This window comes from Pyricularia oryzae, chromosome 2 (genome assembly GCF_000002495.2).
Source record: "Pyricularia oryzae 70-15 chromosome 2, whole genome shotgun sequence".
Classification (NCBI taxonomy): Eukaryota; Fungi; Ascomycota; class Sordariomycetes; order Magnaporthales; family Pyriculariaceae; genus Pyricularia; species Pyricularia oryzae.
This window is the reverse complement of record NC_017850.1, coordinates 3,405,146-3,430,497: the sequence shown is the minus strand read 5'-3', so window position 1 is coordinate 3,430,497 and position 25,352 is coordinate 3,405,146. Positions and strand designations below refer to the sequence as shown.

Genomic DNA, 25,352 nt, shown 5'->3' with positions numbered 1-25,352 from the left:
AGGTCTGAATAAGCACCCGACATGTCCTAACCCATCAAAGTCCAATGGGTTTCTAGACTAGGCTAGTTCTAGGTAGTTCTAGTAGTGCATTTGGTAAGCGAAAGGGACGCATTATTACCAAACATTACATACAACTCACATTAGCTAAGTTGCCTATTGTTATTCGCCCCTCTTACAAAATGTTTCACAGTGGTAGCTGACTGTGACCCCTCGCAGGGTCTATCTTGGTGAGGAATCTGCCTCAATTCAGTCACAGTATGGAAACATGCAACTAATCTAGGTAGACAAAAGTGACTTTTGCCCCACCAACACTCTGCGCCTCTTCTTCTGCCGCTCCATCTTATTCCACCTAATACATGTCACGCTTGCTCACCATAGATACCTGTCTAGAGGTAGGTACCTAGATAGACAGGAAAGACAGAGAAACCACAAAAAAGACCAAAAACCGACCCACTTGAAAGATAACAAGCTATCGTAAAACTAATAAACAAATTCTGTGCTAACGCCCCAAGACCGTCAAAACTGATCAAGTCTAAATCGAGTATACAAGCCAATATCTTTGCTACAATCCTCTATCGGATCTTGACCTTGATATATGGAACCTCGACATCCTCGCCATCTGCATCCTCCGTGACAACCTCAAAGATGACCTCCTTCTGATGCTCTGGGATGGGCTTCTTTGAGATGTGCTCCACCAACTGGCTAAGCTTCATGCTGTACCGTTCCTTGAGTTTGGCAGGCGGGAAGAATGAAGCATAAAGAAGACTGACGCCAGAGCTCAGCATGGTGATGCTGAGACCGCGCTTCTCAAAGTCATCAATCAGCTCCTTCAGCGTCACGTCACCAATCTCGAAGCGGTCCCAGATCTTGTCCAACTTCACCTTTTCGCCGTTGGGACCCTTGTACTCAACCTTGGGGCTTGCAATCGGCTCGCTGAAGCCAAAGAATGGCAGCGCCAGGTTGATAAAGCCGTTCTTGTACTGCTCGATGTCGTCCTTGCCGTCGATAATCTTGTACAGCTCAAAAACAACCAGACCCGTCACAAGTGCCGTTGTGGTTGCAATGGCCGGAATGATCTTGCCTGCAATGAACTTGGTCTTGTGGCGGTCTGCCTGCTCAATCTTGTAGTTCTCGGCGCGCAGATTGCTGGCTGCAGTGATGAAATCAATGTGGTAGTTGGTATCATCATCCTTCTCAAACTCCACCGGAGTCAACTTGAAGCCTGCCAAGTCCTTGGGCGAGGGGAGCTCCTTGACGATGTTGTTGATTTCCGCCGTGTCATCGAAAGCGCCTGCACCAGCGTTGGGGTCCTATTTTTTTGTGAGCAAACATGGCACCTCTCAAACAGCAAGAAGATTGTGGGAGCTCAAACTTACGGGCTCCTTCTCATCAGCCTGAATCCTGACCGTTGGGTCAGGCTCAAACTCCTCGATGATCATATTGGACAGTACATCGAGGTAGTCCTGCTTGGACTTATCCTTCACGTTGATGTTGTAGTTAAAGGCGTGGAGGTTGGCCGCCGCGACCACAAACATAAAGTGGGTGGGGTTCGAGGGGTCAAATGCTAATGGGTCGGGGGCACGCTTGGGACCAGACCAGAATGGCGTGCCAGTGGAAGATACCGAGTCCTTGGGGAAGTTGTGAAGGAGCTGCTTGATGGCATTGTTGTAGTTCTTCTCAAACAGACCACGCGCCCAGATGACGCAGTCCTCAAATGACATGGCCCTATCCTTGGTCAGGGAGTCCCGCAACATCTCCAAGGTCTGCTTCTCGTTACCCTGTTTCAGTGTCGACTCCAGGTAGTTAGGCTGGGTCAGGTACAGGTTGACGGTCTCAGCAGGACGGATGAAGCTCGAGTCGAAAAGCTCGCGAGCCCATGCGATTGTGTGCTCAATCTTGTTGGGGAAGCTCCTGAGTGTGCACATGGGGAAGGACTGCTCGGGAGGATCTTGCGATGACGAGTAAGACTCGGTCAGGTTTGGCAGGACAACCTGCGTGTTACCCTTGGTACCCAAAGTACCGCTCTCCAGTAGCGACTTGTGGAAGAAGACACAACGGCGGTCAACGTACGTCCTCGCCTCCACGTTGTCCAATGCGTTGGTGACTCCGTCCAAGCTGTTCCAGAAATCCTCGTTGAAGATGTGCTCCGTGTCTGCGCTAACGCGGTCCTTCAGGCAGAGAATGTGGCCCTCCAGCTCCGGGTTCATGGCCTGAACAGCCTTGGCGGCACAGTCACTCTTCATGTGACCGACATCCTTGGCGCGGAAGAGGAACTGGCGGTTCAGGTTGCTCTTCTCAATGGAGTCCATATCGGTGATAACGATCTTGCCCTCCGGGCCAGTGCCGAGCCCGATCATTGCCCAGTTCTTTAGCATTTCACAGCCGATAGCGCCGGCTCCGACCAGGAACTGCTTCATGTTTGCAACCTTATCCTGGTAAGCCTTACCAAAGACTGCAATTTGCCCATCGTATCGAGAGTTGATCGGCTGGCAGAGTTCTTCTGTACGGGGAATATTGGTAGGAAGCGACTCCAGAGAGTCAAAGTAGAGCCATTGCTTGACCGGGTGGAACTTTCCTGACACGGCCTTGAGAACCTCTTGCGCTGTGATGCCTCCAAAGAAAGCAGCCATGGGGTTGAGGTCGCCCGAAGCCTGGTAACTCAACTCGGTGAGAAGCTTGTCGTCAAACTCAACCTCGATACCACTAGCCTTGGCAAACTCCTTGGCAGAGTTTGCGACCACAATGGCGTCCTCGGCGTTCATTGGTCGCGGCAAGCGGCCGTGTGTCTGAGCAAAAGCGTGTAGTGCTTGGAATCCGACATGCAGCTGTTGAGGGCGATCAAACTTCGCGTAGTCGGAGAAGACAAACTCGGGATCGGCAAGAGATTCGCTAAAGCTCTTGAAGTCGATAATCTTGGGCATCTTGACCTGTTGGTAGAGACCACCACGCTGGTATGTACCGAGCCCTGAGACGTCGCCAATCGAGAAGGTGTAAGGGCCCTTGACGGTAATCTTTCGTGGCTGGCAACCGTTGAGGCCTTCCATACCCTGAACCTCGGTGAAGGTGACATAGTCGCCGTCTTCCAGCCCGTGCCTGGCATCGTCGGATGTGGTAACAAGGCCCTCCTCGTCAATCCCGTTGACCATGCCGTTTAGCGGGTTCTCACCGGTTGAATCTATCACCGTGAACTTCTCGCCAAAGTCGCAGAAGAGGGCACCGAAAAGACCAAAGGTATCCGCGGCGATAAAGTAGATGCCCTTGGAATGACAGTAATCACCAACGGCCTTTTGCGACACCAGCGGCGCGTTTGTGAGTACCACTACTTGATACTTGTCAAGCTGCGAGAGGTCGTCCGTGAGGCTATTGCGCGTGTGTACCTAGGTCAGCAAACGGGAAGCACTTGAGTAGTCTCAAAACAATAAAAAATCACATGCGCCGACAACATACCTGGCAGACTCATGAACCTTGACGGGTGTGTATTGATTGAGCTCAGCAACCCTCGGGGCAGTGATCTGGTCTCGTGGTTTGCCAACATCTTCGGGTCGAAGAAAGAATTGTGAAGAGAGGTCAGCGATGGCAACAGGTGCCGGGTCGTGGAGAGACAAGCTCTTTACACCCGCGAGGGCAACATTCTTGGCGATCTCGACTCCAAGGCCCTTGAGGCCAGAGATGAGGACGTTGGACGCGCCCATGCGCTTCATGGCCTCGTGGCCCAAGACGTAGAGCTGGCGACTGTAGAGGGACTCGTCGATCTCGCCGGTGGCGACGGCGCTGACAACCGAGTCGTCGACCTGCATCCTGGTGACCAGGTCGACCTGGCCTTGCGATGGGTCCTGTGGTAGGCGACTGTAGTTAGTGTTACCGAACTTCGATGGGAATAATGCTCTGGATCGCGATGGCAGCTAGCCCGTTGTAGCTTGAGTAGCTCGACTGAACTTACCGCCATGGTCTTCTTGAGGGAAGATGGATGATCCCCGCCGGACAGTTTTCGCTTCCCCAGCTTGATTATCTGCTTTTACCACTTCCGTGGTCGGTAACTGATGCGAAGAGTATTTTGTGGTTGTTGAGGTCGGCCGCGCAGTATTCGGCTCAGATTGGATTGTCTGCTTCTGTTTGGTTCGAGGTTGACCAAGCAGAGGGGTCAAGCTCGACGAACAGAACGTTGACGTTACTGAGTGGGGTAAATGTACGTCAATGCGGGCCACTTATGTAATACACCCAACGGCGTCACAGTTTCACTATTGTACCTTGAGCTCCACTTAAGCTAGTTGCGGCGGGGAGCAAACACCCTTATTAATCCTTATTCACCTCAAAGAAAGACTTTGCCAACTTCCGTCAGGCTCGTTATAAATCAAACGATGCTCTTTGTGGTGATTTCCACAAAATTCCATGTCACATCTTGGCTGCCTCGCAAGAGCTTTGGTTCCAGTTGTTCACTGACCAACCACCCTCGGCAGTGCCTAGGTATTATCTACACCATTATTGCGATAAAGGTTGATAAACGGGACTTGTGTTGTCTCGAAATATGACATTACTGATCTAATTTGTCGCTAGTCCGTCCCAAAGCTATGTAGAATACCTAAGGTATTGTTCTAAATGGAAAAGCTCTTCCGCAACGCATGGCCACTGCTACTTCTTTTCCGTTCAAACTCGGGCTTATGCTGCGCCAGGCCATTCATGCTGTCCCGAAGGTCAAAAAATCCGCTCCGTCGTGCATCATAAGTCGGCATCGGTAGCATCGGAGGCACCGGCCCAATATCGCCATAGTTCCCACTCCGGAAACTGGCCCCGTCACCATAGTCCTCATGCCGCAAACTGGCCCCATCACTATAATCCCCACTCCGGAGACTAGCCCCATCACCATAGTGCTCTTGCCGCAAACCGGCCTGACTGCTGCTTCGATTGCTCCCGATGCCCTGCTCAGTGGCGCGCATCTTCTCATTATAGGCCCTACTATCCCCGTCATCGCCACCTGACCTGCCAAGTCGCCGCAGTTTGCCAAAGAATGCCGCGACACCGCCGCCGGCGCTGTCACCCACATGGTCTCTGTCGTCGTAGCTCCTATCCGGCAGCCGCCCCCGAACCCAGGCAGAAATGAGTGCGAATCGGCCGGCCGAAGTTTCAGTGTGATCACCGTCGTCAATGGCCTCCTGGTTGCGCGTTTTGCGCCAGAAAGCGAAGACCAAGGCCGCTATTATGAGGACGGCGATGAGCGAACCCACTACTGAGCCTGCGATCACTGCTGGGGAACTGCCACTGGACTGTTGAACTGCGATGCCCTCTACTCCCTTGGTGTCGTACTCCGAAGGCGTTTTGCTGGCAGGCGGGATCGTCAGGGCTTTCGTGGAGGTCAAGAATGATGTCAAGAGACTCGTCTTTCCCTCCGATATGGAGGTCTGAGTTACCAAGCTGGTGATGACAGTCGTGCTGGTGGCCGCGGCGACAGGCGTCGTTGTGGGAAGACTGGCAGCAGCAGTTGGCGTGGTCTCAAGCACTAGAGATGCGAGCGTGGCCGCAGCACTGGATTGCGCGACTGATGTTGCAACAGGAGTCGAAGACGAGAAAGTTGAAGCCAAAGATGGTGTCGAAGATGATGACGTTAATGACGAGGAGGATGTCGAAATTGAGGTCGAGGAGGACGTCGAAGACTAAGACGAAGACGTGGTTGTCGAAGGCGGCGGTGGCGGTGGGGGCGCATTTCTATTCACGACTGCGCTATCCATGCCGGCCATGCGAACAAGGCCACCACCCGTGGCTGCTCGCTTGAGATAGCAGTTTTGAAAGCCCTGATCCATATCCACATCGAACGAGATGGCAGCGCAGGATTGGGTCTGCGAGCAGAGGGTGAGGCAGTCATTAAAGTTGGTCCTGTGCTCCTGGAACAGATCGTTACCGTTGATCACGAAGCCGCACGAAATGTCAAACTTGGTAGAACCCAGCGTCGTTGAGGCCCCGAGGGCGTTGCATCCCGAGTCGCTCGGAATGGTCCCAAAGATCCCCAACGCCGAGTCGAACCTCCTCGAACTGCGCGATCCGGCAGTTCCAGTGCCCGTCTTGAGCCGGCAGTCTTTGCCATCAAAAGACACGGAATCGCAGCGTGGGTGGAAGGAGGCGCAATGATCGATGCAGGCCAAGAAGTTGGGCTGCTGGCTTTCGTCAATGATATCCCCCGCTAGGTTGCGGCCACAAAGCAGGTTGAACTGCTGGAAGCTGCCGATGCTCGTTCCATTGGCACCGGGGCAGGGGGTCGTGTCACCCCGCTCCTTGGAATCGTTGTCTTTGAAAAGCTCCCCGAAACGCTGAAGTCCCTGCTTGAACCTGTCCAAGAGGTTCGGGTTGTTGTCCTTGTTATTACTCATGGCTTCGGAGTGGTCCCTCGTGCGAGGAAGAAAGAGGGAAAATTAGGTGACGCAGAAGAAGTGAACAAAAGGTATCGTCTGTCAAAAACGATAGGAGAAGAGAATACAGGTGACGAATCAAGAAGAATCAAAACCCGTGGAACCAAAGCCCATAGTTGAAGTGAACCGTCATCCCATCCCGTGGGAGATATCCCAACCGACAACCAAAAAGAAAAAGAAAAGAAAAAAAAGAAAATGCGTCACCAAGGGCTGGAAAGGAGAGCAGCAAGAGATGGCGATGCCATGGAGGAACACCCAGGCGACATACTTGTTAATAAAGAGTGTGTTTGCAAGCGGACATTTTCGCGAATAATACACGAGACCAGGGACCGACAGACACCATTACCGCATTCGGTCTACAGCTCGTCGTCTGTCGATGGCGGCATACTGCACCACCTTTGCAGTGGGCCAGATGCATGCACAAGATGGAAAACATGTTCGTTATGCAAATAGTTATGCATGCTTGTGTGGTACTACAGCTCTAGACTCAAGAGGTGGACATGATACCATGGGGTAAGATCGCAAGACACCCTGTTTCCAGGAGATCGCCTTTGTGTTCCAAAACACGCTAAATAATAGCCTTTTGTTCGCAAACAAAAGTGTACGGTGCGATTGCTTCCGTGCGTCTTTCGTGACTCCAGGCAAATAAGCACCTGTCAAGTCTGCGTGCAACAGTGCAACACGACAGCCAGGTGACATTTCGTCGTCTTTGCTCCAATTAAATTGTAGATAATCCCTGAAGAATCCCACTTAGAGCCCTCGATTGGCACTCTAAAAATTCTTCAATAGACTTGTCGTCTTGCCGCTTGAGCCTCAAAAGATTTGACTAGCGGCAGAGGCCCGTCTCCGTGTCTTCGCTTGACCCCCGGCAATACTACATCGGAGTCGTCGGGAGGTTCATCTTCCCACCTCGCAAGTGTTTTGGAGTTCGACCCACACAGCCTAATGTTTGCTATCAAAGCAAGCTAGCTGGCTTGACCCCATCGTTTGAGATAGCCGAGTAAGAAGGGGGGTTTTGAAGATTTTCCTGACCCTGCTTGACTTGCTCAATTCTGAACGCACGGATCAGGCAAGTTCGAGAGAAACATCTGGGAGATCTTGCTCTAAGGTTTTTTTTAGATGCAAACCAAAGATCCAGCGATGCTTGACCATGTACCCCGTCTGTCACCATGGGTTCGGCTACCCCATCGGGGGCCAGTGCGCCACACCTTTCGCGTTAACTGAGACGTTCAAGGGGGAGCTTGGCGATGGATGACAGCCAAGATGTGGAGTATATATGGTGGTATTGCGGGTCGTTAGTGAGGCTGATAGTGACGGCTTTCTCAACAGGCCTATCAGAGCCGACCTATCAGCCCCATTGGGCTGATCCTCCACGACCTCGGCTGTTTCGCGGCTAAGTATCGCCAACCTCCCTTTGAGCCATCTAGGAAACCAGTTCGGCGTTGCATACTGAATTACGCGTTTTCTTTGTTTCTGTTAAATACCCTAGAAGCTGCTGATCACCACCACCACTGCTGAAAATAGTCGTCCCAACTAATGTGAGAAAATCGGAGGAGGTTTTCCCGACAAATTTAAGTAATTGCGAATGAATCAATTTGTTGCTTGGTCTTGGCCAGCTCGGCACGGCATTGACACCCGCCCGATCGATGGTTCGCAAACCGAAATAATGCGTTAAAATGTACGAAGTGAAAACATCCAAATAATGGGCCCGTTTGCTTGCAAATACGGTTGCGCAATGTGAATGCTGAATATCAAGAAATAATCAAGAAAAGATTCTGCCATGTACAAAAATATACTTTCTGAATAAATAATAGAAGGACATTTCTCCGAGCTAGTCCGAGGTTCGCGTCAGAGTCGAGTCAAGAACTTCGATGCCACGCAAGCTGTGCCTCTTACTGTAAGGGTCTCGAGATGTGCTTCTACATACCACAGTAGAAGCCAACTGGGACCCACAGTCGTGCGCTACGTGTTGTAAGGCGTACCAATTCCTCCAGGCTTGAGAAGGGGTTGCGTTTCGGCGGCCGCGTCCGCTTCTTGCCGGTCCAATATCCCCTGAAGCTCCTCTGGAGTGTTTGCGTAATGTTCAGGGTGCGCGGTGTATAGTCTTGGCACGCCTTCGTCCAAACCCGGGGTGTAGGCCGCTCTTCCTCCATGAGGAGGTGTGGCCAGTGGATCATCATCCCTTTCAGAGTCCTCCGAATCCCCATGAGGATGGGTCCCGTTCGTTGCTTCCGCGCGAGCCTTCTCTTTGCCTCTGCTGATCTCATAGTAGATGCCCATGCAAAGCAACACCCCTTGCATCGTTGCAGTGAGGAGGAAAATACCCCAGGAGCTCCAGCCTGCCCATCCCAGACGGGCAAACAGGCTCCCTGCAAACAAATATCCTCCCGGTGTTTGGATGCACATCATTGGTATGCTCAGACTCCCGACATGCTTGAGATGATATGTCGTCCAGATCTGTGGTATATATTGTATCCCAGCCAGGACCGCTGCCATGATGCCCAATGAGTTGGCCCAGGCGGATAGGTGATCCGGGAAGATGTATCCCATCACTGCGGTAATGATAATGACCACAAGCCCATGTAGAAAACACACAACCGCTACCATGACGGCAGTCTGCCACTTGGGCTGAGCTTCATCTGGCAGCTCTTCTTCATCCGGTATCGTGGTATCGCCGTATCGGAAGAAAACAAGGAACAGTACGAGGCTAAACCCGGATTGTTAGCATCAGCAATGCCGGTTGCTATACGGCTTCTGCGGGGTACAAGAGGGCGAAAAGCACTGACATTACGGCGAAACATATCCACTGCACTCCCAACTGCGCAATGCCGAGGAGGCCAGCCAGGCAATGGAAGGTATCCAGATCCTTGCAGCAAGTCACGTCCTGCCTCGATTGGGGGAGCGTGAGGATATTGGCAAAGCCCGAGGTAGCCGAAGTGACACCAAGGAGTACAAAATAGGGCGAAATTCCTTCGGATGTGCCGCGGGAGATGATTCGATAGTGTTGAGGGAGGTAGGAAATGAGCATCCCGACGAGGATGAATCTAATCGATGCCCAAGTGGTTAACAGTTGTAACGAGAATCATTTGAAAGAGTTGTCAATCAGTCTCTTTTGCTTCCAGACAACCGGCAGGCACTCACATTGACACAATCAGATTGATCGGGCCCGGCGACCGCAGCTCTTCGCAGCGGCTCGACGCTGCGACCCAAAAGGCGTCCATCCCGGCGACGCAGAATTGGTGGACAGGGAGTGTGGTCGGTTTGTTTTGGTTTGTGACCCCGAGCTGCGTTATACCATCTCGAACGTTTCGTGCGTGGATTGCTTTGTTGTAATAGTCGAGGCGGATTTTTCTTTTGTCGATTGGGTTTGCCGAATCCAAATCTGGCAGTGCGAATCGCGTTTCCGATAAAGAAGTCGACAATAAAAATAAAATAAAAAAAAGTTATGGGTTGTCGGCGATTGAGGCGTAGACCGCCCGCCCTGTCTAAAGCTAGACCGGCGCGTGACGGTCGGTGAAGCTAAAGCGCGCGCCAGTGCGTGCGTGATGACGTTGTGCCAGCATCTGTGCCTGTGCAATGACGGGGACCTGGGTTAGGGTCCCCGGGAAAAGCGGAAGGGGACCTGGAGGGGACCTGGGGGACATTTTTAGCGCTTGGAAATCTTGGGTCCAGGTTCTGAACATGACTGTGAGTGAGCCTTCCAATTACAACTAACAACCCGAAATTACTACATTTAATTCGCTCTAGCAGCTCATGTCAGTGCTAGCGTCACCAGTTTCGCGTGGGATCAACATACTTCAAAAGATACAAATCATCAAGAGGGTCACAAGTGTATCTGGACGCGTAATCTGAGTTCTTGGCAGAGGTATCCTTCTTCCAAATATATGCGCCAACCAAGACGCCAAACCCAAGACTAAAATCCTAGCTTGCTCGGATGGAAACCATATCAGCTTCGGGGTCAACAACAGGATCACCACCTGCAAGAAAGCAGCCGAGGTTGGACGTCGTGGCCTCTGCAGGCACAATTCCTTTGATACATCGACCTAGCGGACTAGATTGTACCTCTGAATCTCTTAGAACACAGCCTTTTTACAAGAGCGTAGAATGGTATGCCTTTTCTTTGTCGAGATTTGACCCGCGCAACACGAACTAGAGTGGACTGACCAGATAACAAACCGCTCTGTAGGTCAGCAGATGGGACTACAGTGATTGCATCCTCTTCGGCAAATCAAATATGTACCTATGTACTGCCGTCGGATCTCCTGGAGCCGAGAGACAACCCATTTGAACTTGGGCCGCAGAATGTCTTGACTCTTCCGGAGCCGACTAGGGCTATAGCACCCTGTCCGTATTTCTCTCTGGGATACCACACCACGCAAACCGTTCTAGTCGGGTGCAAAGACCATCCTCTACAGCTCTATAGCTTGTTGCCCGAGGAGGCTCAAGCCACAGGGGAATCAACCAGCCCACATGCTGAAGATGTGCCATGCCGGACTCCACCACCAGCGGATGACCCAAGGCCATCTTCACGGTCATCCGCATCTTCTTCTTCATCCATTTCCTCCCCAACATCTTCGCAAACCTCTCACACAAGCCCGCACTCCCCTCACCAGCGCCCACTGGCCTCGTACAAATTCATCAAGCGCGAGACGGAAGGCTACATAAGCCCCTCGTCCCTCATCTGGCCCCTGGCGCCCGGCACCCACTTCATCGCCGGCGCCACCAACACAATAGCATACTTTGACGCCTCGCGCAATGCCGAGGGGCCAGTCCTCACCATCCCCACCATCCCTTCGGCCCGCCATATCGCCAAGGGCTCCGGCGTCGGCATGAAGGGCACCGTGGCCGCCCTGGCCGTCCAGCCGACCTCGGACAACAACGCGGGTCTGCTCGCGGCCGGCACCTGGACGAGCTGGGTCGGCATATACGACCTGAACCGCGCGGGCGAGTGCGTTGCGACCTGGCCCCTCGCCGGCCCTAAACGCGGGGGGAAGTGCTCAGGTGACGGCGGCGGCGTCATGCAGGCCGCTTGGTCCCCGTGTGGCCGCTACCTGGTTCTGAACGAGCGGCGGTCCGCCGCCCTGGCGGTGTATGACGTGCGCGTCACGGGGCGTCTCCTGGCCCGGCTCGCGGGCCGCGGCGGTGAAGATGTCAACCAGCGCCTGAGCTGCGACGTGTTCCCTTCGTCGGAGGCCGAGGGTCTGTTCGAGGTGTGGGCGGGCACGCCTGATGGGCGCGTGCTGGTGTGGGATCGCGCGGGCGGAGATGAGGGTGTCGTCGAGCCTACGTGGGATTGGCAGGCTCATGGGGCTGGGTCCGCGGTTGGAGCTACCGCTCTACACCCCGGAGGCTCGGTTTTGGCTACGTGTGCTGGTTCATACTCTGTTCAAGACGATGGGGCCAGCACCAGTGAGAGCGACAGTGAGAGTGATTCGGAACCCCATGGCAAGAAGCTGCCTAAGCTGCGAACTTCTGAGGATAGGAGCCTGAAAATATGGTCCATCAAAGCATCTGAAGATTGATAAAAAGGAAGAAAAAGAGCAATCATCCAAGGCAAGATATCTAGAGCACAACACTAAAACTGGGTAGGTCTTAAATCGTTGCAAATTCGACTAAAGTCGCACCCAGATCAACATATACCATGCATCGATGAGCAACCACTGCAGAGTATAAAACTCGCCCTACATCCGGCCCCAATTTTGATCAACCACGTCGCTTACCCGATCCAAAACTCTCCGACCTCCAAGAACAGACGTATACCTCTGAGCCCTCTCATTTGCCGACATGTTGACAAACGCCGCAAGTCCCGAACCGCCCAAGAAGCTAGCCGCCTCCGTTCCGTATGGACTTTGGAGCAGTCCGCACACCATCTGAGCAGCAAAAGTGTTCATCCCTGCTCGGCGAAGGAACAGTTCCCAGTGACTCTCACCCTGACATAGGAGCCGATAGAACGGGGCCTGTTCGAGCGACGCGCACTCCGTGGCTAGCGAGGCTACCCATGTAGCTAGGGAAGTCTGCCCACCTCCGACCCAAAAGACGCTGACTTCTGCAACGTCTTGAAGGCTCCGAGCAAAGGCCTGGAACTCGGCAAATGCAAGCGCGTCTGCCGGTGCCATTGGTAGAATGGTGTCATCTAGGCTTTTGTCCGAAACCAGAACCACCAGGCGCTCGTATCGTCGGCAAGTCTTGCGCACTTGTCGCTGCAAAATACTGTCGCCGTCACAGCCCTGAAAAGGCCCTTGCCGCACGTGTACGGTTGATGTGAGAATGACCCCTACTCCGGGAGACAGAGTGATGTCTGCTTCTTCTCCAAGCGATGATATGATGGTCGATGGAGCCGAGGTGCCAGCTGCCCACGTTGAGTAGTTGTAAGCATTATAGTCCCTTTCTATCAGCTCGACGCCTTGAAGAAGCCTTTCAAGCAGTCGAACAAGGTCTCTAGGTAGGCTGATTGAAACAACCAACTTCAGCGGAAAGTCGGGAAGTTGAATGCGAGGCACAGGTGCTGGCTTGGCGATATTTGATGGAACATCTCCGGGTGTGTTGGTGGTGCACTGCTGAGAATTCTTGGTCGTTAACATGGCATTTGTCTTGTCTGACGGTTTCTCTTGTGGTATGTTTGCAGGCTGTTTTGAATTGCAGCTATCACGGCTTGCTCCGTCACCTGCGCTTGCTCGGAAGTACTGACTCTGGCGAGGTGGAGCCTTGCCATGGCCATTCAGCTCTAGGAATGAAGCCAGTAATTTGGCACCCTCAGGAGATTTGTCCCCTATAAGAAGTGTCTCCTCGCCGTTCAATGGTGGTCTGCACTTGGCCCGTTTTGTAAATGGCGAAGACTGGAGGGCTTCCAATGCTTTTCTCTTCTTCCGAATACAAGTCATCAGGTCCTCGGAATTTTCTGGAGTAGGTAGGGCAGACGCCGGCGTTGGAACCGGTGTTGGTTTCCTAGCGAATGCTGGCTCCAGATCATCGTCATCGAGATCATCAGCTCGCCTGAGGAGAGCAAGCTCTTTGATCTTCCGGGAGAGTGCTGAAATGCCTAAAACGTCATCGTCAAAGGCACAAAACTCATGCAGAGCACTTTCGTCGACCTCTTCTAGCACTTCGTCCCCGAGAACAATACCGGTCGATGAACTCATGAGCCATGGAAGATCCCTTTCAGCTCTTTTGTCGATTTTCCATTTAGCTACCTGAAACTCATCAGAATGTCGCTCCATTATATATGCCAGCATTTGCTTCTCTTCTCTGACGACATCCTTCCAGTCAGCCTCTGGTGGAGTGGTGTCTATCATCGGCAGTTTAAGTCTGGCAAGACCATCAAGGGGCTCGATCTGTTCTTGTTCTGATAACTTTCTCACTTTATCTGCTGCCTCTCGGAGCTGAGCCGAAGCATCAATCTCCAGAAGAGCTGTTAAACTCGCAGTGTCCCTGTCTCCGATCTCTTGGTCGATGACAAAGGGCTCAATGCCATCTATGAGCAGATTTATACCTGATGGCTCATCAATAGTATTTGCAACTAGAGGGAGCTCAAGCTTGAAGCCGTCAATCTTCTTGTGATCTCGCACCGGAATTGCTGGTTCGTCCTCAGGTGTCGAGGTGAACAGAGTACCCTGGACTGGCGAACAGTTTGCCAGCGGCGAGCCTCCAGACAGGGGTTCGTTGTCCGTCTGGAATATATGGTCTTCAATTGCTTTCAGGTCGTCGCTGAGTAAAGATCTGGGCTCTGAGGGTGAGGGGATATCGACACCATCTGAACCGGGCACCCAGGGTTCTGACTGCATGTGTGAGAATCTGGGAGTGGCAGGAGGTGTCAGGCGAAGATCGTGTCTATTCTATCGACCATGTGTCAGTAAGATATCTGCCGAGTCAAAATATAAGATTATCAAATGCTCACGAGTCTTGCTGGCGGCATCATGTCTTTGATATCCAGTGTAGCCTCCAAGTCGGAGCGGTCAACCCTGACTATTTCTGCCAGGTAGCAAACAGCTTCTTTTGTGAGTTCAAGTTTCTCCTGGAGCTCATTTTCCATGTTTATTTGGCAAGTGTAAGCGGATGGCGGAAATTCTAAGCCTTCACCCTTATCTGCACCCAAATCATCCATGGGTATCTCATCAAACACCAGGGACACTGGGGGAACAGTGGCGAGACGATTAAGCATTTCTCGAGACTCTGCTTGGCTAGCAAGAGTCAATAGGGGAAGCTCCAATTGGGTTGGCCTGCTGGGCAGACTTTGCAGGAAAGCCTGCTTGATGGGCGTCTCGACATCCTCCTCGGAGAAGCTCCGGCTTGCCTCTTTGATGAAATTGATCTCGTCTTTCCCAACCTCCCATTGCTCGATTGTCAAATCTGTAATAGCAGAGGGCAATTGCTGGAGCGTGCCATCATCGATCATGTTCTCAGGAACTTGGCTGACAATATCGGTGAACAGTGACGGATGTAGTGGGTTGAAGCGGTGGTCAGTCAGCAGCGGCTCTCCTAGAGATTCATCTAGACAGTACGCGAGTGCAGACTCCGGGCCAAACCCGTCAGGATCTACGTTGCAGGATGCCATTGAAGAGTCTCAGATAGGACCGACGGGGCTATCGCTGCTCTGTCTTTGTATTCATGCCGATATCGATGTTTGCAGTGAGCATCTCCTTGCTGTGTACACCTTATTTTGGAGAAACTTTTTCTAAATTGTTGCCTGACCAACAGACAACGATTCTGCAGTAAGTTAGGTAAGGTAGGTAGGTGCCTTAAGTTATAAAGCAAGTTCTGAGGCAATGCAGCACCGGGCTGATAAAGGAAGCCGCGATGCCTGGAGTTTGCAGATTTGGGTTTATGGAGTCGCTCCTTCCGTACACTGTTGCCTACAACTGGATTGGACTGCTCTATGTCTGCCTGTTCCCGTTAGCGCCAGAACTCCAGGGTGAAAGCTTTTGTATGGCTGAAAGCGACAAAACAAAAGCCGGCGTGCCAGGAAGCTTCATTACAAGACCCAAGCTTCTACAAATGGCAAGTCTTTTTTTTCACTAATCCATGGATGAACTCAAATGTTATTCTTTTGGCTATGTCTACTATTTTACAGCCAGGCCTAAACTGTGCCTTATTCTTTATTGACATTCAAATTTTAGCCATCAGAGACCAGGACATCCCACCATTCGGTTTCCTCGCTTAGTCGAAGATGTAGATGGGAGGGCTCAGGTCAGCAGGGTCGTTGAAGCGCACGCCGCAGTCCAGATCCGAGATCTGCTTGACCTCGTCGTCGGACAGGTCAAAGCTGACACAGTCGAGGTTCTGCTTGAGGCGGTCGACGTTGTTGCTCTTGGGGATGACAACAATGTCCCTCTGGGTGGCCCAGCGCAGCAGAACCTGGGCGCCGGTGCGGCCGTGCTTGTCGGCGATGGCCTTGATGGTGGGGTGGGTGAAGAGGGGCTCGACCTTGCTGACGCGCGGGTGGTCGAGCTCGACGAAGCTCTGGGGTCCGAAGGAGCTGTAAGCGGTGATGGCGATGCCGTGGTCCTTGAGGAAGGCAAGAAGCTGGGGCTGGACCAGGTAAGGGTGGTGCTCGATCTGGTTGACGGCGGGCTTGATCTTGGCGCTGCCCCACAGGTCGGTGAGCAGCTGGGCGCGGAAGTTGGCGACTCCGATGGAGCGGAGGATGCCGTCGGGGTTGGAGTCGGTCTTGACGAGGCTCTCGAGGGCGGCCCACGTCTCGGCAACGGGGGTGTACTGGAGAGGGGTGCTGCGGCTCTTTTCACGGTCGGGCCAGAAGCAGGGGTAGGGCATCTTGGAGTGCGAGATGTACTCGAGGGAGATGGGGAAGTGGATCAGGAACAGGTCGAGGTAGCCAATGCCCCATGTGTCGACCTCGTGCTTGGCCATCTCGATGGCGTGCTCGTGCCTGTAAAGGGTTTGGGGTTAGTCGCGAGTCCTGGCAGTATCTTGTCTGTTTGCAGCTCGGTACATGGGGCGCAACTCACTTGTGGTAATTGTTCCACAGCTTCGAGGTGATGAAGAGGTCCTCACGCTTGACGATACCCTCCTCGATGGCGCGGCGGACACCCTCACCGGCCTCTTTGCTGTTGGTGTAGTCGTAGGCACCGTCGATCTGACGGTAGCCGAGCTTGATGGCATCGTAAACGGCCTGAGCAGTCTTGTCGACCGGAACCTTCCAGATTCCGAATCCGACAAGGGGCATTTCCTACGAGGATGGCAAAGGGGCGTTAGTGGTGATAGATCTACCAAGCCAAGAAAATGGCCAAAAGCGCCCTTCGTAGATGCCTTAACTTACATAGCCCGAGTTGAGCTTGATAGATGTCTTAGCCATATTGACTGCTGTTGTTGTTTCTGATTATTCCTGTGTTTCTGTAGTTTGGCTCTTTATTGACGCTATCGTCTCGCCTTGGTATTACCGGGAATTACAGGTTTTGGAGAAAAAGAACAACAGATGAACTTAGGAACCACAGTCCAATGTCGCAGACATATGAGGATACGTGCTCGTTTTAAACCTCGAGTCGCTATCCACCCTCCTAACTACGTCGCGATCTTACCCCTCATCTTCGCGCTGGCATTGCCCCTCCACATGCGACCCTCGAGGGCCCAGTTGACCCAGTGACGCGATGAAGCGGGTAACAGTGCAAGTTGTGAAAGTGGGCCGAGTCTTGTTGGTCATGGTTTGGGCTGGCAATCGCAAGGTTCCCCCAAATGCGCACCAATCACGAGCCAGTCTTGCCTCTCTGTTCGGGTATAAAGAGCAGCCGAGAGACCTTGATGTTGGAGAATACCCGCCGCCGCACTCGAGCGACACTAGAACTGAAACCTTGGGTGCGATGTAGATGACAATGGCAAAGGTACTTAGTTCGTCAATGGTGCTAATGCTGAGCTCCCTTGTTTGGGTTGAGCGTAAGGCACGCTAAGCGCTCGTACGTGGGGTATGACAGACGACAGTGCTGTGAGGTATCGATAAGTGAAGTTCCCCGTGGGCTGTTCCCCCGCCACACCCACTTCCCCAATGGTCGAACATGACGACACCTTGCTTTTCGAAACCCAAAATCAACTGCTGCGGAGACACGACGCGATTTTCGTTGTTCGACAGCGTTATCAGATGCCTTTTGTATGACAACCACAGAGTCTTTCGGTGCCCAATTGACTCAGAATGCTTATCTTGGATGCTTTTCTTGACTTGATCTAGGATATACGTCCAGGTTGGACATAAAGATTGATTCTATCGGTTTCCTGGGTCGCAAGATCTTTGCATCGAAATGCCCGCCCACTCATGTCACTTGGCTGCGGTATCGGACCTGGCGACCACTTCACCATTCATGCACTAAACCATTGAGTTTTTAGCGAGCTCATGAACTCATGGATACATGCGATGTCTGATTTTGAAGGAGCAGGTAGACAACCTATGTGTGTAACCTAATCTCATTTCTCTCAAGCCATTGCTGTTCACATCTTCAACTTCGTATCGCTCGGTGAGCAAGCCCAACATTCTGCATTTCTCAGGTACAGTATTTCCCGTGCCCCCGCAAGCTCACCTCAAATACCATTTCTTCCTCACTGCGGCTGGAACTGGTTAAAGAAGTTCCACGAGTACGCGGGCGCAAATGCCTGGTTGCTGCCCTGGTCACTCTGGCTTGGGTTGTGGTCCCCGTTGTGGATGATCCATGAGACGGGGTACCCTTCACGGCAGCCCTGGTAGTCAACCTTGACGTGGCGACCTCCGTTGGGCTGGGGCTCCGGCTGGATGGGTGTGCAGCCGTTATTGCGAACAAAGCGATCCCTCATGGCACGGCCGCCAGCAGTGGGGAGGACCGAGTCGGACGTGCCGTGCTGCCCAATGAAGGCGACGGGATCGTTGCCGCCCTGGCACCCGGACAGCTGGCTGCTGGAGATGGGAGCGATGGCCCGGACCTCCTTGCCGCGGGCGCAGGCCCAGGCAAAGGAGATGGCGCCGCCGTACGAGAAGCCGGTCGCGAAGCGCTGCGACGTCTCGACGCACAGGTCCGCCTCGATGGTCCGCACCATGTTGTCGATGAAGGTGATGTCCTCACCGCCCTGGTTGGCCCATCCGGCGTTGAGACCGTTGGGGGAGACGAAGATGGCCGAGTTGTTAGACAGCGGGGGCAGGCCGTACCAGGCGAGGGTGCCGCCCTGGCCCTGGGCGATCTGCTGGGCGTTGCCGCCAAGGGCGTGGAAGGTGAAGACGAGCTTGTGGGCCTTGTTGTTGTCGTACTGGTCCGGCAGGCGGACTATGTACTGACGTTGCTTGCCGTTGATGTTTGCGGTGTACTGCTGGTTGCGGATGGTGTTGGTCTTGCCGCAACCGGCAGAGCGGGCGGCTTCAGTCAGGCCAAGGAAGAGGAAGATGGCGGCAGCAAGGCCCAGGATGCGTGTCTGAGACATCATCTTTGCGATGACTTAAGAGGCTCACTTGAAGATGCAAGCTACGGGATGATGGAGAGAGTGGCCTTGAGTGCGGCGCTCACATCGAACTACTGGCGGCGCTCAGCCCTTTAAGACTGCGGCCGGATAGGCCTACAGGGCTACACAAGACCGTCTGGACTTCCAATATACCTTCACTGAGGCCAAGAAGGCTTTGGCAGTTGCCGATGGTCTCTTGGACAGACGGAACCTGACTTTGAACCCATTTCTGGTCTTCCCCACATGTTCACTGCCTGCCAAGCAAGGTCTACTATGGGCTATACAATCTTTCATACCTCAATCTTGGTTTAAAGTCTTTAGCCCTGACATTCCAGCCCAATGGCACCAATCCCCAACACCATAGGGCATAGTAATCATCAATGCTGCCATGCTTGGCTCCATGGGTATCGGGTGCATTATGCCATCACGCCAAGTCCAGCACCATCCTTGCTTGGTGCCTTGAAACTAATTTGTGTGACATCGCCGACTAACTGCCGGCTGCGCAGGGGATCTTTGCTAAGCACTAGGCAACCAATCACAATAGATCGGGAGTATGGCAAATATCTACATCTAGATCATTTGTTTTCGGTTCTACCCCAGAAAAACAAATGCCGATTGCTACGTTTACTATTTAGCCTGTTGTACAGTTGCTGGGGTGTTGCACCACTATGGCGCCACGCCTTTGTTGTTTACCCCCGGTAGAAACTGGATGAATGCAACGGCTGAAAAGGGCTGCAAATGCTGTGCTTGTTCGGCAATCGTGTTTTGTTTGGTTTTCCTGACCGCGGGCAGAATCAGGTTGACAGGCGTTCAATGCTACGAAAGACGCAATATATCAGATAAAGGGGTTCGGCAACCCATCTGATCCGGTTTGCTACCCCTACTAGTCTCGACTACATTACTCAATCATCCCCCTTACAGCAAACCACGATGCAGTGCGCAAGAGGTAGATACTTCCGAGCCACCTCGGTCGTTAATGGATCTGATTCGCGGAACTCGAGCCATACAACCTGTGCAATTCTCCGATGCCACGAGTTGCAAGAACCCCGCCCCTGGCTGCACACGATCTTGCCGGGGAGGATTAAAGGCTAATTTGAAAGGGGCAAAATAACACGCTGCCTGCATGCGCGTGGGATAATAGCCGCAAGCAAGCGAAATGACGTCCTCGACGCCTTTCAGATAGCTCGCCACTGGCCTTCTTTGAAGCGATAAATCATGTATTGAAAGTGGAAGCCTAGCCCTCAAAATATGTTCTGTTCGGCTTCACCTCCAAGGACAACTCAGACCACAAGCCAACTCCGAGAGCACTTGAACCCCCCGCCAGGATGCGTCTCAATCTCGTAAAAGCCGGATTACTCTCCGCCAGCACGCTCGTGGCAGCTCAGAACGAGTCTCCCGAGCTCGAACCCTTCAGCCTCTTTGACAACCGCGTCATCTACAAGGCTCGCGAAGGAGAGAGCCTCTCGTACCCACGCCATGTCGAGCTCGAGAGCGGAGAGCTGCTGGTCACGGCGTCTCTGCGCACCAACCTGACCAGTCCGACGTACTTTCCCGTATTTGAGTCTGAAGACGGCGGCGTGAGCTGGGAGTGGGTTTCCAACATCACTGACCAGGTCAACGGCTGGGGCATGAGTGCGCAGCCGGCGTTGATGGAGCTGACGGAGCCGATCGGGGACTACTCCGCCGGCACCATCTTGGCTTCCGGTAACAGCTGGAGCCAGAACGGGACCAGGATTGATGTGTACGCCAGCTTGGACAAGGGGCGCAGCTGGGAATTTGTCAGTCGGGTGACGCAGGGCGGACGGCCAAACACCACTAACGGTGCTGATCCTGTTTGGGAGCCATTCTTGATGTAAGTATACTCAGGCCTGTGACAAGTGCGCCTGGGAAAGTCTACGTGCTGACATGAAGCGCAACACAGGCTCTATGACCACCAGATTGTCTGCTACTACTCGGACCAGCGTGACCCCCTCCACGGACAAAAGCTGGCTCACCAAACATCCCCAGACCTCAAGACATGGGGCCCAGTGATAAACGACGTTGCATACGACCTGTACATTGCCCGTCCCGGCATGACCGTCGTGGCCAAGATCGAGACGATGGACAAGTACATTGTCGTCTACGAGTACCCAATCGGCAACTCATCCTCGCATGGGGCCAACTACCCCGTGCACTACCGCATAGCCTCGGACCCTCTCCTGTTCGACTCGGCAGAAGACCACCCGATAGTGATTGGCGGCAACTTTGCCCCCAACGCATCCCCGTACGTGGTCTGGTCGCCCGTCGGAGGGCCCAACGGCACCATCATCGTCTCGGACGCCGACTACGACGAGGTCTACACCAACAGGTTCGGCGGCGACCCGGACAAGTGGGTCAAGAACTACTCACCACAACCGGGCGCCTACAGCCGGGCCCTGCACGTCTTCCAGAACAAGACCGACCACCTCATGATCCTGGGCGGGTCCAAGTTTGAGGGCGGGCCGCCGGACCTGACGTTGAGCGTCGTGAGCATCACCGAGATGCATGCGAATTCGACCGAGGGCGAGCCGGGCCCAGGCTGTCCGGCCCAAAAGTCCAAAAGGAGAACTCGATAGGATGGAGCGAGAGTGATTGGCGAAGGCGAGTGTGACGGATGGCTTTGTTTAATATGAGGCAATGTCCATCCTAATGTCAGTAGTGAGCTTTCTGAGAACGCCGGCTTTGCGGAAAATGCGAAGGCCGAGAACAAAACAACAAGAAACCAAAAACAAAGCTCGGAGTCCGTCAGGAAGCCGGCTCGGGAAGCTGCGTTGGTCAGTTCCAATATATAACCAATGTCATGAATTATAAATCACGGCACTTTGGCTGCCGGATACTGTATTGCTTCTGTCTTCCATTTCCGTCAATGTCGATCGCGGGAGGAGCGTTTGTGTATTCTTGGTGAGAAAACGGCCTAGCGGCAACCCCAAAGAAGCAAAGCCTGCCACCCCTGGTCCAATTTAGCCGGCACATGGGAAACCAATTCACCTGTGGTGTTTATTCTTGGTTTGCTTGTCTGGTAACTATAACCAAACAAAAAAAAAAAAAAGGCCGCATGTAAGGGTGGACCAGGGGCAACTCCCCCTTGCCCCCCTAAAAACAGCAACGAATCGGATCGGCAGTCTTTGCGCACAAGTGTTTGGCAGGTAATAAGGTAGTGTTCGGAATAAAAGACAGGTCGTACAAACTCGGGCGGGAATTGAAAAAAAAAACCTGGACTCGATATTGGCGCCTTATTTTCCCCCCAATGCAACCTACCGTCTAGACGGATTGAGCTTGGCACTCAGGGGTCCTCTGAATATCGAAACACGGAAACACACGGAGGATATACCACATGTGTGATACGGAATTTAGATGTCCATGGACGAAGGATTTTTGTTTGGAATCGCGGTCCAGCCGTTTATGATAATTGATGATATATAAACGGCTTTTCTGTTCAGCCCCAACCAGGCATTCCAGTGAAATCCCATTCTCCATCCCCCATCCCCCCATCTCACTCAGGCCTTTTCCCTCCACCAGCTCCCTCTCCAAAAAAAGCAACCCCCAACTCCAACAAAAGATGCACTCCTCAATCCCCATGCTCCTCGCCCTGGTGGCCCAAGCCGCGTCGCACGGCATGGTGACGTCGCCCGCGACGCGGCAGCCGGGCCCGGCGGCGGCGGCGGTGTGCGGCCAGACCATGGTGGACCACTACACGGCGGACGGGACGTCGTACCCGGAGAACCTGCAGCGGAACCCGGCGTGGAACGGGACGGGGTACGACGCGGCGCGGTGCAACCTGTGGCTGTGCAAGGGGTACCAGCTGGGCGACAACGAGGCGCAGGTCCAGCGCTACGCCGCCGGCGACGTCGTCGACTTTGCCGTCAACATCCGCATCCCGCACCGGGGGTTCGCAAACGTCAGCGTCGTCGACCTGGCCGCCAACGAGGTGGTCGGCGAGCCGCTCCGGGTCTGGGGCGACGGCTATGCCGACCCGGCAAGCTTTCCCAACCTGCCCAGGGACCAGGTCGAGTTCAACGTGACGGTGCCTGAGCTTGGAGGTCGGTGCGTTGAGGCTGGTGCTTGTGTGAGTGTTGCTTCCTTTTTTATTATCTCTTTCTTGCTGTCTTGAGGCTGACAAATCTCTCCGGCAGGCCTTGCAATGGTATTGGTTTGGTCAGGGGCAGACTTACCAGTCTTGCGTCGATTTTACCCAGGAAGCATCGGCTTATGCAATCAGGGGACGCCGACGGCTGTAAACCAAAGACGAAATTATGGTGTGACTCTCTTCTTGGTTGTAAATAATATTGTGATGGACCTGGCCGTCATACCAGTACCACTCATCGTTCATGTATATTTCAGCCTTGCAAATTATCATATAAGCCAATATCCGAAGCAACTTTTAAAACTAAATATGAAAGGCTCGCTTGACAGAATGAAGTGAGATACGGAGGAATACATGGTATATAGGTAAACGAAAGCAAAACATTTCTCGTTCTGCAAGAACACAGCCCCGTATAAATCAATAACAAAAAAAAACCCCCTTCCTTTAGTTTATGTCATAACAATGCCCATATCCAAGCAAAATTTCCCCCAACACCATTTATCCCAAATAGCTTCAAAAAAAAGAAGAAAGCCAACTAACAAAACCACCAGACATCTGGATTTATGTCTGCTCTAATCTAAATCTTCATCTAAAGTACCGCCAATTATATCCAGCTTGATGTCCTGAGACTTGCAAGCCTCTATCAATTCTTTTGGTATCCGTCGATCTTCTCCCTCAACCACAATCAACGACTTGAGGTTTCGCGCCATGACCTTCTTATTCTCGATAGCGTTCAAAAACAGGTCCGACACCTCTTCGTCTGTCCCCAACTCGCAAAAGAATTCGAGCGTCTCTAGCTCGGGTGGCAGGCCGACGCCCTGCATACGAGGCTTCTTGGACGTTTTGCCCATCAACTGATAGTCCCACGAGAGACGCAGCGTTTTGAGGGCCGCAAACTCACGCATTCTCATCGCCCTGCGGCCGCCCAGCGTCGGTATGTCGAGCACTACGGTCTCGAGGGAGTGTGCCGCGCCTTGAAGGGCAATGATGTAGTCACCAGCGTTGTCCGAGCTCTCTTCCAAGTCAGGATGGGGCTCGGGCAGATGTGTCATGACGAACTCTTTGAGAGCTTCGGGGAACTCGAGAATGTCACCCAGAGCATCGTCACTGATGTCGCACTCTATCAGGTGGAGCTTTTCGAGGGACGTCTTCTCCGGCTTTTCGAGAAAGTCAAATCCCTTGTAGTCCAGTTTGGCTTTCCGAATAATGAGCGACTCGAGCGTTGGGTGAGAGAAGATGTGGATATTCTCTTTGAGGTCCCAGTATGCGTCGTTTGGGCACTGGTAAAATAGCGTACAGGTCTTCAGGCAGGCCAGGTCAAAGGGGCCATTGAAGAGACCACCTATTCCGTGGAGGAGCGAGTCCGGCATAGAGATCTCCAGCATTTCCAGGTTGGACATTGTCGAGATCATGCGAGTTAGGACATCGAAGCGAGATGAGGGATGTTCCAGATGCGAGACCTCATCGACAATGACCGGTACGTCGAGGTTGATTTGGGACAGCTTGCGACCATGTCCACCCGGATAGTCGAGTCGCACGCCCATGATGAGAGATCCGCGACGAGGACGGCGACCGAGCGACTGGCTGAAGCGGAGATGGTGCTCCGGGCGGTCGAACTGTATCATCTTGTACAGAATGGAATCTGCAATCGCGTGGTACTGGTGATTGAGGCGCGACACGTTGCACAGATCGCGTTTGGATGCCTGTCCGACAATCTCGAATATGCGAAGTAGCAGGTCTTCGGGGAGCTCTGCCAGGCGGTCGGCGATGACTTTTGAGGCGATCTCCGAGTCGCTGCCCAAGCTCGGGCTGGACTGCGGTGGGGAGATCATCGCTGTACCCTGTTGACGTCCAAAAAGAAGCCAGAGACTGCGAGGCAGAATGGGGTTGGAATGAGTGAGTGAATGGAAATGGTGGCTGCAGTGACGAAACACAATCAAAGAAAACAAATCTGGCGATTTTCGAAAGTGGGATTGCCCTGTAAACTCTATTTGGGGTGCCTCACCCCATCACTTCACATGAGAGCCCCACAATCGATAGATCAACAGCAAGCGACAGCTACGCTTGCTGCGCTACCCCAGATGACAAAGCGTTCCGGGAAGTCGGCCCGACATGACACTAACCTGTTATGGCTAGCTCGGAGCTCTCAGTTGAGTGACGAAGGATAACGTGAGGTGATCGCAGGGGGGCGAGGTGGAACCTGTATAGGCGAAGGCGGGGTAGAGATAATGGAATCAAGGGGTTTCTGGGGAGTAAGTGGATTCAATCTATATAGCTGCTCTTGATATAAGAGCCTTGATGTAATACAGAACGTATGCCTACGGATATAGTATGGCAGGTATTAGCTCCCAACAAAGAAAAGAAATCATTGTTGGCTGGATCTAGCCCCTCCAGTGGTTGTCAGGGCGATATGTCATCTAGCTAGCGTCGCACGCTAGACAAATAAA

General features: G+C 53.1%; 10 protein-coding genes across 10 annotated transcripts; 3 read left to right on the top strand and 7 right to left on the bottom strand.

Moving 5' to 3' along the window:
* Positions 1 to 158: 158 nt before the first annotated feature.
* On the bottom strand, positions 159 to 4,148 carry MGG_01409 (ubiquitin-activating enzyme E1 1). The gene is made up of 4 exons (XM_003714306.1): positions 3,941 to 4,148; positions 3,448 to 3,833; positions 1,377 to 3,360; positions 159 to 1,310 (listed from the first exon to the last, which is right to left on the bottom strand). The coding sequence occupies exons 1-4, from the start codon at positions 3,944 to 3,946 to the stop codon at positions 573 to 575; spliced, it is 3,114 nt and encodes a 1,037-aa protein (XP_003714354.1). The 5' UTR covers positions 3,947 to 4,148; the 3' UTR covers positions 159 to 572.
* A 444-nt stretch (positions 4,149 to 4,592) lies between these two features.
* On the bottom strand, positions 4,593 to 6,359 carry MGG_01408 (uncharacterized protein; the record flags this gene model as incomplete). Its single annotated transcript, XM_003714305.1, has 2 exons — positions 4,593 to 5,648; positions 5,709 to 6,359. 2 exons carry the CDS (start codon positions 6,357 to 6,359, stop codon positions 4,593 to 4,595), a joined length of 1,707 nt encoding a protein of 568 aa, XP_003714353.1.
* Positions 6,360 to 7,781: 1,422 nt separating this feature from the next.
* MGG_01407 (PQ loop repeat protein) lies at positions 7,782 to 9,901 on the bottom strand. Its single transcript, XM_003714304.1, has 3 exons — positions 9,540 to 9,901; positions 9,185 to 9,442; positions 7,782 to 9,105 (listed from the first exon to the last, which is right to left on the bottom strand). Exons 1-3 carry the CDS (start codon positions 9,617 to 9,619, stop codon positions 8,361 to 8,363), a joined length of 1,083 nt encoding a protein of 360 aa, XP_003714352.1. The 5' UTR covers positions 9,620 to 9,901; the 3' UTR covers positions 7,782 to 8,360.
* A 196-nt stretch (positions 9,902 to 10,097) lies between these two features.
* On the top strand, positions 10,098 to 14,136 carry MGG_01406 (uncharacterized protein). The gene is made up of 3 exons (XM_003714303.1): positions 10,098 to 10,505; positions 10,585 to 13,011; positions 13,121 to 14,136. The coding sequence occupies exons 1-2, from the start codon at positions 10,333 to 10,335 to the stop codon at positions 11,918 to 11,920; spliced, it is 1,509 nt and encodes a 502-aa protein (XP_003714351.1). The 5' UTR covers positions 10,098 to 10,332; the 3' UTR covers positions 11,921 to 13,011; positions 13,121 to 14,136.
* On the bottom strand, positions 12,080 to 14,949 carry MGG_01405 (uncharacterized protein; the record flags this gene model as incomplete). Its single annotated transcript, XM_003714302.1, has 2 exons — positions 12,080 to 14,230; positions 14,293 to 14,949. The coding sequence occupies 2 exons, from the start codon at positions 14,947 to 14,949 to the stop codon at positions 12,080 to 12,082; spliced, it is 2,808 nt and encodes a 935-aa protein (XP_003714350.1).
* Positions 14,950 to 15,401: 452 nt separating this feature from the next.
* On the bottom strand, positions 15,402 to 16,897 carry MGG_01404 (NAD(P)H-dependent D-xylose reductase). Its single transcript, XM_003714301.1, has 3 exons — positions 16,672 to 16,897; positions 16,361 to 16,581; positions 15,402 to 16,281 (listed from the first exon to the last, which is right to left on the bottom strand). Exons 1-3 carry the CDS (start codon positions 16,705 to 16,707, stop codon positions 15,552 to 15,554), a joined length of 987 nt encoding a protein of 328 aa, XP_003714349.1. The 5' UTR covers positions 16,708 to 16,897; the 3' UTR covers positions 15,402 to 15,551.
* Positions 16,898 to 17,936: 1,039 nt separating this feature from the next.
* MGG_01403 (fungal cellulose binding domain-containing protein) lies at positions 17,937 to 18,788 on the bottom strand (the record flags this gene model as incomplete). Its single annotated transcript, XM_003714300.1, has 1 exon — positions 17,937 to 18,788. One exon carries the CDS (start codon positions 18,786 to 18,788, stop codon positions 17,937 to 17,939), a length of 852 nt encoding a protein of 283 aa, XP_003714348.1.
* Positions 18,789 to 20,128: 1,340 nt separating this feature from the next.
* MGG_01402 (BNR/Asp-box repeat domain-containing protein) lies at positions 20,129 to 21,397 on the top strand (the record flags this gene model as incomplete). Its single annotated transcript, XM_003714299.1, has 2 exons — positions 20,129 to 20,655; positions 20,725 to 21,397. 2 exons carry the CDS (start codon positions 20,129 to 20,131, stop codon positions 21,395 to 21,397), a joined length of 1,200 nt encoding a protein of 399 aa, XP_003714347.1.
* Positions 21,398 to 21,684: 287 nt separating this feature from the next.
* MGG_01401 (uncharacterized protein) lies at positions 21,685 to 23,059 on the top strand (the record flags this gene model as incomplete). Its single annotated transcript, XM_003714298.1, has 2 exons — positions 21,685 to 22,887; positions 22,955 to 23,059. The coding sequence occupies exons 1-2, from the start codon at positions 22,234 to 22,236 to the stop codon at positions 23,057 to 23,059; spliced, it is 759 nt and encodes a 252-aa protein (XP_003714346.1). The 5' UTR covers positions 21,685 to 22,233.
* Positions 23,060 to 23,477: 418 nt separating this feature from the next.
* MGG_01400 (uncharacterized protein) lies at positions 23,478 to 24,915 on the bottom strand (the record flags this gene model as incomplete). The annotated part of the gene is made up of 2 exons (XM_003714297.1): positions 23,478 to 24,714; positions 24,911 to 24,915. The coding sequence occupies 2 exons, from the start codon at positions 24,913 to 24,915 to the stop codon at positions 23,478 to 23,480; spliced, it is 1,242 nt and encodes a 413-aa protein (XP_003714345.1).
* Between the last annotated feature and the right edge of the window lie 437 nt (positions 24,916 to 25,352).